Source organism: Bubalus bubalis, chromosome 13 (assembly GCF_019923935.1).
Source record: "Bubalus bubalis isolate 160015118507 breed Murrah chromosome 13, NDDB_SH_1, whole genome shotgun sequence".
Lineage (NCBI taxonomy): Eukaryota > Metazoa > Chordata > Mammalia > Artiodactyla > Bovidae > Bubalus > Bubalus bubalis.
Window position 1 is genome coordinate 16672156 of NC_059169.1, and position 17519 is coordinate 16689674.

Sequence of the window (17519 nt, forward strand, 5' to 3'; positions counted from 1 at the left end):
ACTTGCAATGCAGGAGACCCAGGTTCCATCCCTGGGTCAGGAAGATCCTCTGGAGAAATAAATGGCAACCTACTCCAGTATTGTTACCTGGGAAATCCCTGGGAAACAGAGGATACTGTCTGGCTATGCTGCATGTAGCCACAAAGAGGTGGACACTACTAAGTGACTAAGCACACATCAGTTCAATTGCTCACTCGTGTCCGACTCTTTGCGACCCCATGTATCACAGCACGTCAGGCTTCCCTGTCCATCACCAACTCCTGTAGTTTACTCAAACTCATGTCCATCGAGTCAGTGATGCCATCCAGCCATCTCATCCTCTGTCATCCCCTTCTCCTCCTGCCCCCAATCCCTCCCAGAATCAGGGTCTTTTCCAGTGAGTCAAATCTTCACATGAGGTTGCCAAAGTATTGGAGTGTCAGCTTCAGCATCAGTCCTTCCAATGAACACCCAGGACTGATCTCCTTTAGGATGGACTGGTTGGATTTCCTTGCAGTCCAAGGGACTCTCAAGAGTCTTCTCCAACACCACCATTTAAAAGCATCAATTCTTTGGTGCTCAGCTTTCTTCACAGTCCAACTCTCACATCCATACATGACCACTGGAAAAACCATAGCCTTGACTAGACGGACCTTTGTTGACAAAGTAATGTCTCTGCTTTTTATTTTATTTTTTTAATTTTTAATTTTTATCTTTTTTACTTTACAATATTGTATTGGTTTTGCCATACATCAACATGCATTCGCTACCGGTGTACACATGTTCCCCATCCTGAACCCCCCTCCCACCTCCCTCCCCATACCATCCCTCTGGGTCATCCCAGTGCACCAGCCCCAAGCTTCCTATATCCTGCATTGACAGACAGCAAAAGAGACACAGATGTATAGAACAGTCTTTTGGACTCCATGGGAGAGGGAGGGGGGCATAATTTGGGAAAATTGCATTAAAACATGTATAATATCATATAAGAAATGAATCACCAGTCCAGGTTCAATGTCTCTGCTTTTTAATATGCTGTCTAGGTTGGCCATAACTTTCCTTCCAAGGAGTAAGCATCATTTAATTTCATGGCTGCAATCACCATCTGCAGTGATCTTGGAGCCCCCCAAAATAAAGTCTGACACTGTTTCCCCATCTATTTCCCATGAAGTGATGGGACCAGATGCCATGATCTTAGATTTCTGAATGTTGAGCTTTAAGCCAACTTTTTCACTCTCCACTTTCACTTTCATCAAGAGGCTTTTGAGTTCCTCTTCACTTTCTGCCATAAGGGTGGTGTCATCTGCATATCTGAGGTTATTGATATTTCTTCTGGCAATCTTGATTCCAGCTTGTGCTTCTTCCAGCCCAGTGCTTCTCATGATGTACTCTGCATATAAGTTAAATAAGCAGGGTGACAATATACAGCCTTGATGTACTCCTTTTCGTTTTTGGAACCAGTCTGTTGTTCCATGTCCAGTTCTAACTGTTGCTTCCTGACCTGAATATAGGTTTCTCAAGAGGCAGGTCAGGTGGTCTGGTATAACCCACCAACAAAACATCAGTAGTATGTTTCCAAATATACAAAATCACATCCCCATGCCTTTTGCACATGGAAATTTACACAGGGTGCCTGACCGACTGTGACAGCATCTCCTACTTTAATACATTAGATTTACCTCCTGCTTGGTATTTTTCATAATAACCTTGAAACCTATATGAAAATCACCATTAAAGTTTCATTATAATGGCAGACTCCATACTTTGAATGATCTGTTACCAAATTTCTTTTGTAGTAAACTATGAAAGATTATAAAAAATAGCTGTTTTTTTCTTCCAAAATCTTTGTAACATGTTCTCAGACTTCTGTGCAAATTGCATTGTAGTACAGAACACCCCGTTCTGTTGTCCTGGCCTTGCCTATGGAAGGACTGTGCCCCTTGCCAGGGTCATTAGTGATTAGGGGCTGTCAGTTTAGGTCATGAGTGAGTGAGAGAGAGAGAGAGCGCGAGCGCGCAAGAACAAGCGAGCCAGCTCTTGGGAGGGGGAGGAGCAGAGACATTGGGAGTTTTGGAGAGAAGCTGAGTCTGATTGAAGCTCCTGTTGGGTTGGGAGGTAGAAGATAGACATGAGCTCTGTAACCTGCTCCCCTAGGAAGCCAGGTGGGTAGGTGGGCAGGTGGGGGGAAGGTCTCAAGGACCCAGGTTTCATTCATGAGATGGTGGGACTTTGTCTCAATCTTGAAGCTTTAAAATATATGTGGGAGCCTCCAAATGATGGGGTAGGGGTTTCGAACTGTGTCTGGCCTAGAGTGGGGGCTCAGCTGTTGATCTCTGTTAAATCATTATCCCCTGCACCCGAATAACAGAGAGGCAGATCCCCAGAAACCCTGGGCTGTCAAGTGCTGCCCCCTTCTGGCCATGATGGAGCAGTGTCCAACTCTGAAGCCTGAACAGGTGTGAACTCGCCGACAGACTAGGGCTGTGACAGGAGCTGGCGTGGGTTATTATCTGTGTGTATCATTGTTTTGTTCTCATAACCGAGTGGAAAGTAATAAAATAAGAACCCTAGGTGTCAGATAAGAAGAGAAGCTTAAAACATATTTCTCATGTATTAAAATCTAGCTTCCCCTTGGGAAATATTATAATTCCTATAAAATATGGGGTTAAGTTTTTGATGATTCAAAGTAACTGTTGTTAGGTAAGTAACTGTTCCATAATCTGTTTAGTTATTTCCAGAGAAGCTTTTCATTTAGAATATTTTCCAGACCTTTTTATCCAGAAGCATCAAGTGTCAGTCATTTCAGTCGTGTCTGATGCTTTGTGATCCCATGGATTGCCTGCCAGGCTCCTCTGTCCATGGGATTCCCCAGGCAAGAATACTGCAGTGGATTGCCATTCCCTTCTCCAGGGGATCTTCCTAACCCAGGGATCAAACCTGGGTCGCTCACAGTGCCAGTGGATTCTGTATCATTTTATCATGGACTTGTACTTTTAATCTTTTAGACATTTTACTAATCACACATAGGTTTTTTTTCTGAACACTTACAGTTATTGAGAATTTTCTTTACACTTAGTACATGTAAAGACACAAACACACTTAACTCTGTTTACCTTAGAACTTAACAGATTGTGCAGTAATCCAACTTACACCTGACATGCCGAGAGTTTGTCCTTCTCCCTCGAGTTGGATTGTACACACAGCAAACAGCACAGCTCCGTGTTTTGTTGTTGTTGTCCCTGTTTAGTCAGGATAAGACATGCATGTAACACATGTAAAATTGAGGCTTTATCACTCTGACCCATGATGCCATAATTAATGTCCTCATTCCCCATGTTTTGTTGTTGTTGTTCAGTCCCTAGGTCATGAACAACTCTTTGTGACCCCATGGACTGCAGCATGCCAGGCTTCCATGTCCTTCACCATCTCCCAGAGCTTGTTCAAACTCATGTCCATCAAGTCAGTGATGCCATCTAACCATCTCATCCTCTGTTGTCCCATTCTCCTCTTGCCCTCTATCTTTGCCAGTATCAGGTCTTTTCCAATGAGTCCATTCTTCGTATCAGGTGGCCAAAGTGTTGGAGCTTCAGCTTCAGCATCAGTCCTTCCAATGTATATTCAGGGTTGATTTCCTTTAGGATTAACTGGTTTGATCTCCTTGCAGTTGAGGGTCTCTCAAGAGTCTTTTCCAGCACCACAATATGAAAACATCAGTACTCTGGCACTCAGCCTTCTTTATGGTCCAACTCTCACATCCATACACGACTACTGGAAAATCCATGGCTTTGATTATGTGGACTTTTATTGGCAAAGCAATGTCTCTGCTTTTTAATAGACTTTTCATAGGTATTCTTCCAAGGAGCAAGCATCTTTGAATTTTATGGCTGCAGTCACTTCTGAAGTGATTTTGGAGCTCAAGGGAAAAAAAAAATCTGCCAGTGTTTCCACTTTTGCCATTTCTATTTGCCATTAAGTGATGGGACCAGATAACATGATCTTAGTTTTTCGAATGTTGAGTTTTATGCCAACTATTTCACTCTCCTCTTTAATCATTATCAATAAACTCTTTAGTTCCTCTTCACTTTCTGCTATTAGAGTGGTATCATCAGCATATCTGAGATTGTTGATAGTTCTGTTAGAATTCTAGATTCCAGTTGCGATTCATCTAGCCTGGAATTTTGCATCACTTAATCTGCATATAACTTAAGTTAGTAGGGTGACAATATAGCCTTGACGTTCATCTTTCCCGATTTTGAACCAGTCTGTTATTCCACATTGGTTTCTAACTGTTGCTGCTTGTCCGGCATACAGGTTTCTCAGGTGACAGGTAATGTGGTCTGGTATTCCCATCTCCTTGAGAGTTTTCTACAGCTTGTTGTGATCCACACAGTCAAAGGCTTTAGTGTAGTCAATGAAGCAGAAGTAGATGTTGTTATGTAATTATCTTTTTTTTTTTTTTTCTATGATCCAACAGATGTTGGCAATTTGATCTCTGGTTCCTCTGCCTTTTCTAAATCTAGCTTGTACATCTGGAAGTTTTCAGTTCACATACTGCTGAAGCCTAGCTTGAAGGATTTTGAGCATTACTTTGCTAGCGTGTGAAAGTAGTGCAATTGTGCAGTGCTTGGAACATTTATGTATCCAAATGGGAGTCTAGTTTAAAAAAAAAAAAAAAAAAAAGAACCTTCATAAAGTCAGTTAAAGCTGCCTCAAATCCCTAAAGAAATAAGATTTGATCAGAGGTCTCTAAGACACAGTATCTTAGAAAAGGAAAGAGAAAAATGTGGGTTTTATTTTGCATATCAATTATGTTCACTATTGTTTTCTTTTCCACTTTGTAAAACAATTTGTGTTACTTTATTGAAATAGGTACATTTTTATAAACTTTAATTTGTAGGCATCAGTGACCCCAACCCTACAAGGTCTTTCCTTTACTGTCAGACCTGGTGAACTGTTAGCTGTGGTCGGACCTGTGGGAGCAGGAAAGGTAAGTTAATGATGTCTTTTGTCAGCTTGATGCAATGCTGCAACTCCTGTTATATTCTCAGAGTTGAGCCAAGAGCTATGTGTGACACATTTTGAATTGAGTATATCTAGAAAAGTATTTCTCTAGGTGTGTTCCATGGAACATTCATTTTATAAGGAAGTTTTTTGTTCAAATAAAATCTGGATAAATGAGCACTGTGTTTTCCTTCTTGGTGCTTCACATGGCACAGTTGGGAGCTTCTTGTGGGGAATTTGAACATCTCAGTGAAGGAGATTATTTATGTGACAGCTGTTCAGGATGGATAGAGACAATGGGGACTTCTTTTTATCTTAGTGGCCCTTCCAGGAAATCTGGAGGTCATAAAGACACTTACCAGAAGCTTTGAGCATTTCCTCCTGTGACTTGACATGATCCTCTCAGTACACGTGTAGTGAATGTGCAGCCACATGCTGGAGATACAGGTACAGATGTGAGCAAGTCCCTGACTCTCTGCCTTTCAGAGGCAACCAGGTTCTGGGGCAAGACAGATACACAGACATATTATTTCAGCCCAGTGTGGTGAGAGCTCTGATGGTGTGGATACACACACACATCTGAGTGATGTTGAAGATTGGAAGGAAATATGCAAAGACACTTCATCTGAAACAACAAAATACAGAAATCTAATGTGGGATGTGGGGTCCCCTGGTGGCTCAGTGATAAGAGATTCTGCCTGCCAACGCAGGAGACACAGGTTTGATCCCTGGTCTGGGAAGTTCCCACTTCCCAGCTGTGGAACAACTAAGCCCGTGCACCACAGCTGTTGGGCCTCTGCTCTAGAGCCTGGGAACTGCAACTACTGAGCCCATGGGCCACAACTGCACAGGCCTGCCCACTAGAGCCTGTGCTCCTCAACAAGAAAACCCCCTTGCACTGCAATGATGAGTGCACTCCAGTGACATCCCGGTGCAAGCAAAAGTAAATAAAATTAGAATTGCGGTATGGCAGAAACCAACACCACATTGTAAAAAATAAATGAAAAAGATAAAATAACTAAAAATAAATAAATAAATAAATAAAATTATTTTTAAAAATGTGGGATATGTACACGAAAGGGTGCTGATTTCCTCTATAATGGACTTGTGCTCTGCAGACACAACTCACTTCAGAGTTCTTTCAATTAATCATCTCTGGATATATTCTTCAAACAAAGTTTTTTAAGAATAAAATACTTGTTTGTCAAGTAAAGGATACCCAGATGCAGGAGCAACTGCACTAAACATCAGATGCAAGAAATATATATCCTGCTAGGCTGCTCTGCTAGAGAAGGATGTTAACATTCTTAATTATTTTTTGACGAGTAGAATTTCATTTGGGGGATACTTAGGCAGAGTAGATAGTTTATGCTATTAATATATTCTTTACCAGCTGTTGTTTTCATTTCAAAACCTAAATTTCATTAGTGTTATCTTCATTTTTATTTTATTTTTTTTTATCTCAACTGTGAGGGCTATACTTTATCCTGTTCTGAAGGAAAGGGTTCTATCCTGTGTCAAGCACCAGGGTGTGGTCAGCTGTGCTCAGCGGTGTGTTCCATCCTGAGTGCTGCCTGTTCACGCGTGTGTGTTGTCCTCTGTTTCAGTCATCATTGTTAAGCGCTGTGCTGGGGGAGCTGCCCCTGATTCAGGGGAAGGTCAGCGTGCACGGGAGGATCGCATATGTTTCTCAGCAGCCCTGGGTGTTCTCAGGAACTGTGAGGAGTAACATTTTATTTGGGAAGAAATATGAAAAAGAACGATATGAAGAAGTAATAAAGGCTTGTGCTTTGGAAGAGGTGAGCAATGGCTTCTGAGTTGCATATACTTGCATTTCAAATGATGATAGTAGTTTAAACTATAGGTTTGTTAAAAGTTCTTTTTTAAAAATGGATTTTTTAATGTTGCTTAATATTTAAGCTGGTCTTTTGGGTAAATATGCAGGCATATTTACATATGTTGCCATTTTAATCCTTATGGGATAATGACACTCACAGAATATCTTTTCTGGAGTGGGGGTAGAGGGTCTGGTGGGGTGGGGAGTTGTTTCTGTGACATTTCATTCACTTTCAACTTCTTTAAATGGAAAGTTACAAAAATTTACAAAAAGAGGAAGCATGGTATAATGAACCTTCATATACCCACTTCCAACTTCAGCCAGAATAGCAGGTGGCCAGTCTTGCTGCATCCCTACCCCTGCCAGCCCCACCCTCATCCCAGAGTATTGTGAAGCAGATCCTAGACCTCAAATTAGTTTATCTGTAAACATTTCATTAGTTTTCTCTAAAAGACAGGAAAGCTTTGGGAAAAAAAAATAACTACTTTATTTCACCTGAAAAATACCTGAAGTTCCTGAGTATTATCCACCTGCTAGTCTGTGTTTGCATATTGTTGATCATCTCACTGAGAAATCTCCTTCACCATTGTTGGAATCCACATAAAGTCTGCCTCCTGCACCTGACCGATGCCTTCAGTCTGTGAGTTTCTCTCTCCACTTCATCTTTTACTCGTAATTTATTATTTAAGGAAAGTGGAATGGTTTAAAATTTCTTTTTAATACTGTGTCATTTCACTGAAGGAGAGATTATTTTCAGCAATGGCATTGAGCTGCACAGAAAATGGTGAGATGAAAGGTTTAAACTGTAGGTTGGGATTTAAATAAGACTAATGAATAAATGATGAGAACTAAACTAATAGGAGATTGCAATTTGGCAAAAAGAAAGGAAAAGTTTAAATAATGTTAAATACTATGTTACTTTCTCAGGTTGTAAATGTCAGTGAATAATAGCGTTAAAGGTCTCCCCCTGGGGTCTGTTCAGTGCAGTCTGGACATCTGACTGTTCTTTTGTACTGTGAAGTAAAGACAGGGACAGATTTTCAAAGGTGTGGTGTTAAAGGCTTCAAACCTGCTTTCTGTGAAAATTGTAATTCTCTTCAAACAATGGCTTGAACATTATAGGTTTTATCAGGTGCTTGTGTGTGTGCTAAGTCACTTCAGTCGTGTCCAACTCTGCAGCCCTATGGACTATAGCCCACCAAGCTCCTCTGTCCATGGGATTTTGCAGGCAAGAGTACTGGAGTGGGTTGCCTTGCTCTCCTCCAGGGGATCATCCCAACCCAGGGATGAACCTGGGTCTCTTATATCTCCTGCATTGGCAGGTGGGTTCTTTACCACTAGAACCGCCTGGGGAACCCTGAATCAGGTAAGCAACATTTTATAATGATATGGACAAACAGAATTGCTTGTTTAATGGGCTTATTTCTTTATTCTAAGTTCTTGTTCATGGGTGATCATACATTTTCAGAAATTTAGTCAAATTAGCAGGAATGAGCTGAATATTTATTAAATGGTATAGATACCATATAAATAAAGAAGGGACAGAAAATGTAGAACAGTGAGAAAAAATGTTCTCACTGTTGAGTACAGTGAGTAGCTCACTGTTGAGTAGCTCCCATTTATTTATAGTTCATGTGAAAATCAATTTTCTCTTTTACAAACGTGCATGCACACACATACAAAGGTTTTTGAGTTATTCATTCTTTAAGAGTGTTTTGATATTCCCTTCTTCATTTTATAGTTAGTAAAACTGAGTTCTGAAGAGATGAGATACCTCATCAGTGTCTGGGGCTTCACCCAGCCTGAGGCGTCTGTGCAGCACAGACTTTGGTGGGAAGGGGCCCTGCTGGACTGGACTGTGCAGCAATTCTTCTGTACATGATGTTGAAAGGTTGTTGCTGACACAAGAAAAGACGCTGGGATTCTTGGCCTCTGGAGGAGAAGATTTCCGTCCGGGGCCAGAGACGAGGCTTGATTGCTCAGAACTTTGTGTAATAAAGTTTTATTAAAGTATAAAGGAGATAGAGAAAGCTTCTGACATAGGTATCAGAAGGGGGCAGAAAGAGTACCCCCTTGCTAGTGTTAGCCATGGAGTTATATACTCTCTAGTTAGTTATTGCAGTGAATCAAAAGAATGTCTGGAGGTTGTAAAGACCTTACTAGACCTACTCCCATAATTTACACCTTAAGATAACAGGATTAGCCAGAAGGTTTTTTCCAGAGACTGTCCTCAAGCAGGATACATTATTGTTATATAATCCTAAGGACTGTAGTGGAAAAAAAGTTTGTCCTTTCTTTCTCCTTGAGAATTCCAGACCCCTCTCTCCTTGGGTATGCCTAAACTTCTTATCAACCTGCCTAGGAAATGACTCTGTAAATGTGACATTTATAAACATGGACTGCTCTCCTGTTCTCTGTGTAGTTGGGACATGGAGTCAGGGCCCCACGCACACATTTCCTCCTAGGCAGGAAGGGAGGGTCAGGGTAGAAAAGTAACAGAGAGCAGATCCCTGGCCCTGACTTGATCCGTCCATCCACCCATTCATCCATACAAATATAGTAAAAATTTCTCCTTACTCTTCTTCTATTCCCACCTTCTCCAAATCCTGGAGGATAAAACAAAAAACAAACATTTTTTATATTACATCTGTTAATAACAACTAGATGTATTATACCAGGTCTAATTAAAGTAACCCTTTAAGTTCATTGAGCTGAAAATGTTTCTGTAACAAAATAGGGAGACATGAAGTAATCACATTGGCAACGTTGATTCAGGCTGATGACATCAACTCCAAGGTCTAGGAGTCAGAAGGTTCAGGAATTGAGTCCCAGTCTCTCTGTTGATCAGGTGTGTTTAGTTCAGTTCAGTCGCTCAGTGGTGTCCGACTCTTTGCGACCCCATGAATTGCAGCACGCCAGGCCTCTTTGTCCATCACCAACTCCCGGAGTTTACTCAAACTCATGTCCATTGAGTCAGTGATGTCATCCAACCATCTCATCCTCTGTCATCCCCATCTCCTCCTGCCCCCAATCCCTCCCAGCATCAGAGTCTTTTCCAATGAGTCAACTCTTCACATGAGGTGGCCAAATTATTGGAGTTTCAGCTTCAACATCAGTCCTTCTAATGAACACCCACGACTGATCTCCTTTAGGATGGACTGCTAGAATCTCCTTGCAGTCCAAGGGACTCTCAAGAGTCTTCTCCAACACCATTGTTGAAAAGCATAAATTCTTCAGTGCTTAGCTTTCTTCACAGTCCAACTCTCACATCCATACATGACCACAGGAAAAACCATAGCTTTGACTAGACGGACCTTTGTTGGCAAAGTAATGTGTCTGCTTTTTGATATGCTATCTAGGTTGGTCATAACTTTCCTTCCAAGGAGTAAGAGTCTTTTTATTTCATTGCTGCAGTCACCATCTGCAGTGATTTTGGAGCCCAAAAAATAAAGTCTGACACTGTTTCCACTGTTTCCCCATCTATTTGCCATGAAGTGATGGGACCGGATGCCATGATCTTCGGTTTCTGAACCTTGAGCTTTAAGCCAACTTTTTCACTCTCCTCTTTCACTTTCATCAAGAGGCTTTTTAGTTCCTCTTCACTTTCTGCCATAAGGGGGAATCAGGTGTGTGGTTTGGCTAATTGATCCTTACAAGCCTGTTTCTTCATCTGTAAAATGGAGATAATAAAAATATCAACCTCATGAGGTTGTTTTGAGGATGAAATGTGGTTGTGATTTTAAAGCACCTGACTTCTAGGAAAATAACAAGCACTCTATAAGTATTAGAATGATTTTTAAAATAAATTCTTAATTATAAGCTAAGCCAGTTTTTGGTAAAATTGCAAACATAAAATGTGACATGTAAGAAAGAAAGTATCTGAGTATTTAACTTCTATTGTTTGATTTGATATTTTTATAGGTGCTCTACACACAGTACATTATATAAATCAGCAATAACAATATTCTGTTACCATAATATAAGCAATGTAGTATGTAACATTTGTCTACATGTTATCTTTAACCACTGGGAGGCTGTTGAAAATATTTAGTAAACATGTATTTAAAGATATCAAACTGATAAATTCTAGTTTAATATTTTCCCACATAGATCACTTACTTGGACATTTTCTTTTCAGATTGCCTTGACAATCTTAGGATGGTAAGTGTGTTGATCCTTCTGTGTCTAGGTATAGAGGACTTTGAGGCTTGAGTTAGTTTAGTGTTGCCTTAATTTCAAATATACTCTTCAGTCACCACCTGGGCAGCATGATGTGAAAGAGCAGAAGGCTATGAACTGACATGAGCTGGTTAGGATTCCTGCTCTTCTGTTTAACAGCTTACCGTCCTCAGACCAGTGATGTGACCTCACTTAGTCTCAATTACCTCATCTGTGAAATGGGACCAGTACTTCCTATGCAGCTTGTTGTGGGGATTAGAGATAATCATCGTCAGGGTCCAGCACAGAGCTTGGTGCACAGATCTTACTCTCAGGAGCTGAGAGAAGCTGTGTGCATGTGTACAAATGATGGAGCAGAATAAGATGGTCCTTCAAGAGAAATGAGAGATGTAAACTGGGCCTTAGGAACCCAGCAGGAAGAGAGTGACTCCAGGATGGTTTCATGGAGAGTATGTGTGGGCTGAGCCTAGAAGATGGGCAGGATATTGACAGGCTGTGAGAGAAGGGGAAATTCCAAATGGAAGAAAAGCTGTGAAGGAAGGTGTGTCCTTCCCACTGCTTGACTCGAGTCCAGCCCTCCTGTCCCAGGGCCTCATGTCATGCCCACATCAACCACTTCATCAGTCTGCTCTGTGGTGCTACTACTGTAAGTCTCCACCATCGCTGAAGGGCCCTTGATGTGCTCCTGGACAGATGGCATCAAGCCAGGATTGCCATTTTCTAGTTTGCCTCTAGTGTTTGTGTCTGCTGTTCAGTGAGAATTGGTTATATTTAACTTAGGATAAAATAATAATAAAAATAACTTAGAAGGGAATGACAGAGGATGAGATGGTTGGATGGCATCACTGACTCAATTGACATGAGTTTGAGTAAACTCCAGGAGTTAGTGATGGACAGGGAGGCCTGATGTACTGCAGTCCATGGCGTTGTAAACAGTAGAACATGACTGAGGGACTGAACTGAACTGAACTTAGAATAACAAACATGAATAAGAACACCTTCCTGTCAGTGGAAGGAACTGTAATATGTTCTCAACTCAAGCTTTTCCTCTTTAATCAGAAAATGGTGACTGATGAATCAGCTTGATTTGTTTTACTTCAAATCCTCAAAAATGTTTTTCCTCATGGTGGCTTGTTCATAAATAATTTGCAGGGTCAACAACACACTCGAAGTATTACTACCAGACTCAGGGATAGTTTCTTATGTCCTGGAAAGAGAGGCCATAAGTGCCTTTTCTAGAATGTGGTTAAGATTGCTATGGTGCTATTTTAAGAAGAAAACCATTTGAACAAGAGAAAATCAAAGCTTAAAAACTAGGTGGAACAGTTTGCAAGGACTGTCAAAAGTGAAAGCGAGGCCAAGAAATTCTGTGTGTGTGTGTGAGGCTGAGAACACAGCTCATTCTTTTTTAAAAATGAAAACTAAAAGCAAGAGATAGTATTAATCCCTGAGCTCAAGAAAGAAAGAAGGTGAAATAACGATAAATTGTGAGGGCTTCATCTGCAGAAAGGAACTGAAGAACTGAAGGCTTCATCTGCAGAAATGTACTGCTGTTCTTCCTAGGTTGATGCCTGAGGGGTTTAGTGATAAAAACTCCAAACAAACCGTTCGTCTATGTCAAAATGTGCCAAGTGATAACTATAGGCAGTGCAAGACTTCTAATATAATACTGTGTAACTTAAGCCTGATTTTTATCTTGTTATTTTGGGAATGTTCTTGTGATTTATTCTTTTTTCCCCCATGATGCTCTGGGGAAAATAGGCTGATTTGTCCATTTACTTCTTAAATAATATTCATATATAACTACTTTTGATTGATTCCCAGATCCTCAAGTTACAACTTCATTTCCTTCTTATCTTTGAGTTTTTCCTCATCCATGAACAAGCATCTACTTAGTCCAACTGATCTGCTGTGTGTCCCTCAAGCACACCGTTTCTTTCCTTTTGGTTTTCCTGCCCTGCCTGTTCTTTCTGCTCCCATTTCTTGTACAGACCTTGTCTGTCACTCTGTCACTTGCCTTAAGTATCATTGTGAGGACTCGGGTCAGGTGTTATCCCTTCTCTGAAAGTGGGAAGCTGAGGCCGACATTAGCAAACTGTCCAGTTGAAGACACATTCATTCCCTGATAAGACAAGTCCTATGCCTTCACCAGCCTGGGCTACCAGCTCTCACACCTGTGTCTCTAGCACAGACCTTCACACCTGCATGTCCAGCTGCACCATGACATCACCGAGAGGTCATCTCAGCTTGCCTGCAAGCAAAGTCTCCTAATCCTGTATCCAGCATCTCCCCCAACTCAGTAAATGGAGACCCTGTCCTTCCCCTTCCTCACCCCAAACACCACAGTCTCCTCTTCTCTTATAGCCACACCCATCCTGCCTGCAGGTCTTACAGACTCCACCTTCCAAATGTGTCTGGAGTGTGACCCCGTCTCTCCATTCCTGCTGTTCCACTGTGATCCTGACCATGGTCATCTGTCACCTAGATTTTTCCATTAGCCTTCTCATTTGTACCCACCCTAACCCTTCCCCACTTACTGTTGTCTGCAAAGCACAGGAGTGATTCCTTAAAAACCTCAGACCACATCAGTCTTCCCCTTCCCCCTCTCACTGGAGTGACACAGGCTACTCCTGCTCTATCTTGGCCCACATCCCTCTCATTCTTACTTCCTTCTCTTGCCTCTTTGTTCTGAACCCCTTGGGCATCTCCCCCGTGGCCCCTGCACTCGCCCCTCCCTCTGTGAGGAGCAGCCTCTCCAGGTCTGCCTGAGCACCTCCCCCTCCCCCAGATCTGCTCACATGGCTCTGAGCAGAGCCCTCCCCCAACAGTGTGGACTCACTTCCCTCCTTCGCTCTCCATCCCCCTGAGCAGCTTCCTTTCATTCTCATCCTCAGTACTGGCACTCAGGTTGTTTTCCATATCATCCCTCTCCCACCATGGAGAGAAACTCTAGGAGCTTTGTTTCTTCACAACTGAATTCATTGATCCCCAATAAATATCTGTTCAAACAGCCAAATGCATAGATGGTATGAAAAGCTAAAGAATGAAAACAAATCGAAAACACTGAGGGGTGTGTGTGTGTGTGTGTGTGTGTGTGTTCAAGGTTACAGTTACTCTGGCATATACCCACTGTTGTAGCCTCCCTGGTAGCTCAGTGGTAAAGAATCCACCTGCCGGTGCAGTAAACATGGATCCGATCCCACTCCAGTATTCTTGCCTGGAGAATCCCATGGACAGAGGAGCCTGACGGGCCATAGTCCATGGGGCCAGGAAGAGTCAAACACGACTTAGCAGCTGACATGCATTCACGTTGATCAATTACTTGTATGAAGAATTAATACTAAAAGAATAAGATGGTAGTAGAATATATTTTAAATCTTTTTCTTATTCCTCTTTCCTATCTCCATATAGGATTTACAGCTTTTGAGGGAAGGAGATCTAACTGAGATAGGAGACAGAGGAATCCTGCTGAGTGAAGGACAGAAAGCCCGGGTCAGCCTTGCCAGGTAAATGGGGTTTCAGTTGCCATCCTGCCCCTCCTCCTCCTTGGCTCCTATTGGACATGAGCACGCAGACCCCATTCCTGGGTGGGACTATGTGAAATAGGGTCTTGGCCCTTTCCCTGGGCTTGTATAAGGAACATGAAGTTGCTGGACACCATCATAATTCAGAGATGGGACCCATTTAGATCTCCTTCCTTCAAAAGCTGTAAATCCTATATGGAGATTGGAAAGGGGAATAGGAAAAATATTTAAAATATATTCTACTACATCTTATGCTTTTAGAGATGGGCATGTGAAGTGTCTTCTGACCTCTCTCTACATTTTCTAGAGCCGTGTATCAGAATGCAGACATCTACCTCCTGGATGATCCGCTCAGCACAGTGGATGCAGGAGTCAGCAGGCACTTGTTCCAACAGTGAGTTTGCTCCTGTTTTCTATCATTTCTGTTTTCTAAGAACCCTGTAGAGATCAGGGAAGAGAGCTCAGGGAAGCCTTTGTGCTTCAGGAGACTCAGCTCACTTTGCCCTGGTGTTCCTCCCTCCCCTCCCTTCCCTCCACAGAAGATCCATCATAGAGAAATTTTGCATCATGTTGAAGTCCAGATAGGAAAATACAGAAGGTACTTATAGTGTGTGGAGGCCAGTGGAGTCTGTGCTTTAGGGAGTGAGGGATATATGGCAAAGGTCCCCCTGCTACTTGCAGTTGATGGATCCAGACACTATGGATGGATCCAGACTTTAGGAATAAAAAACATGATGTTTTAAAAAACATGTTTTTAAATCAGAGAGTGAGCCTCCATATCCTGCTGCTTGGCTGCCAGTCCTTTTCCTTCATCATTTGTTTAATACACATTAGAAACAAAGTTTTCAGGTCTGACACAGGGCTTCTGTTGAAAGACCTTGTTAGTTTATACTTGTTATTCTATCACTTTGAAAATAAATTCATTATTAAACCTAGAATTAATAAAGTCTAGAATTTGAGAACATTTATTCCACATCTGAGTATCATTTCAATCATTTCACTTATTTCATGGATGCTTACTAGAATCAGTACTTAATCCTACAATGTAGGGTCAACTATAATCTGGCTTAATTCTTTTTAAAATTAATTTATTTTTTTTATTGAAGGATAATTGCTTTACAGAATTTTGTTGTTTCTGTCAAACCTCAACATGAATCAGTCATAGGTATACATACATCCCCTCCCTTTACAACCTCCCTCCCATCTCCCTCCCCATCACACCCCTCTCGGTTGATACAGAGCCCCTGTTTGAGATTTTTGAGCCATACAGCAAATTCCCGTTGGCTATTTTACATATGGTAATGTAAGTTTCCATAGATCTCACCCTCTCCTCTCCTCTCCCCATGTCCATAAGTCTATTCTCTATGTCTGTTTCTCCCTTGCTGCCCTGTAAATAAATTCTTCAGTACCATTTTTTCTAGATCCTGTATATATGAGCTAGAATACAACATTTATCTTTCCCTTTCTGACTTACTTCGCTCTGTATAATAGGTTCTAGGTTCATCTACCTCATTAGAACTGACTCAAATGTGTTCCTTTTTATGGCTGAGTAATATTCCACTGTGTATATGCACCATGAATTCTTTGTCTATTCATCTGTCAATGGACATATAGGTTGCTTCCATGTTCTAGCTACTGTAAATAGTGCTGCAATGAACAATGAGATACGTGTGTCTTTTTACATTTTGGTTTCCTCAGGGTGTATGCCTAAGAGTGGGATTGCTCGGTCATATGGTAGTTTTATTCCTAGTTTTTTTAAAGGACTCTCCATACCATCTTCCATAGTGGCTGTATCAATTTACATTCCTACCAACACTATAAGAGCATTCCCTTTTCTCCACATTCTCTCCAGCATTTATTGTTTGCACACTTTTTGATGATGGCCATTCTGACTGGTATTAGGTGATATCTCAATGTGGTTTTGATTTGTATTTCTCTAATAATGAGCAATGTTGAGCATCTTTTCATGTGTTTGTTAGCCATCTGTGTCTTTGGAGAACTGTCTGTTTAGATCTTTTCCCCACTTATTTATTGGGTTGTTTGTTTTTCTGGTATTGAGTTGTATGAGCTTTTTGTATATTTTGGAAATAATCCTTTGTCAGTTGTTTCATTTGCTATTATTTTATCTTATTCTGAGGGTTGTCTTTTCACATTGCTTATAGTTTCCTTTGCTGTGCAAAAGCTTTTAAGTTTAATCAGGTCCCACTTGTTTACTTTTGTTTTTATTTCCATTACTCTAGGAGGTGGATCATAGGGGATCTTGCTTTTACTTATGTCATTGAGTGTTCTGCTTATGTTTTCCTCTAAGAGTTTTAAACTTTCTGGTCTTACATTTAGGTCTTTAATCCATTTTGAGTTTATCTTTGTGTATGGTGTTAGGAAGTGTTCTTTCTTTTACATTTAGCTGTCCAATTTTCCCAGCCATTTATTGAAGAGGCTGTCTCTGCCCCATTGTATATTATTGCCTTCTTTGTCAAAAATAAGGTACCCTTAGGTGCATGGGTTTATTTCTGGGCTTTCTATCTTGTTTCATTGGTCTATATTTCTGTTCTTGTTCCAGTACCATACTGTCTTGATGACTGTAGCTTTGTAGTATAAGCTGAAGTCAGGAAGGTGGATTCCTCCAGCTCCATTCTTCTTTCTCAAGACTGCTTTGGCTATTCAGGGTCTTTTGTGTTTCCATATGAAATGTTTTGTTCTAGTTCTGTGAAAAATGTCATTGGTAATTTGCTAGGGATCACATTGAATCTGTAGATTCCATTTGGTATTATAGTCATTTTCACAGTATTGATTCTTCCTACCCAGAAACATGAAATCTCTCTCCATATGTTTATGTCATCTTTGATTTCTTTCATTAGTGTTATAATTTTCTGTGTCCAGTTCTTTTGTCTCCTAGGTAAGTTTTCTTAGATATTTAATTCTTTTTGTTGCAATGGTGAATGGAATTGATTCCTTAATTTCTCTTTCTGATTTTTCATTGTTACTATATTGAAATGCAA

General features: G+C 41.1%; 1 protein-coding gene across 1 annotated transcript in view; it reads left to right on the forward strand.

The window, feature by feature from the left end:
- LOC102392111 (ATP-binding cassette sub-family C member 4) overlaps positions 1-17519 on the forward strand; it is a 161578-nt gene that overhangs the window by 43170 nt on the left and 100889 nt on the right. The window contains exons 10-13 of the mRNA XM_044926896.2: positions 4877-4966; positions 6588-6779; positions 14408-14502; positions 14828-14914. Coding sequence (XP_044782831.2) covers positions 4877-4966; positions 6588-6779; positions 14408-14502; positions 14828-14914 — 464 coding nt within the window. The remainder of the gene's footprint in view (positions 1-4876; positions 4967-6587; positions 6780-14407; positions 14503-14827; positions 14915-17519) is intronic.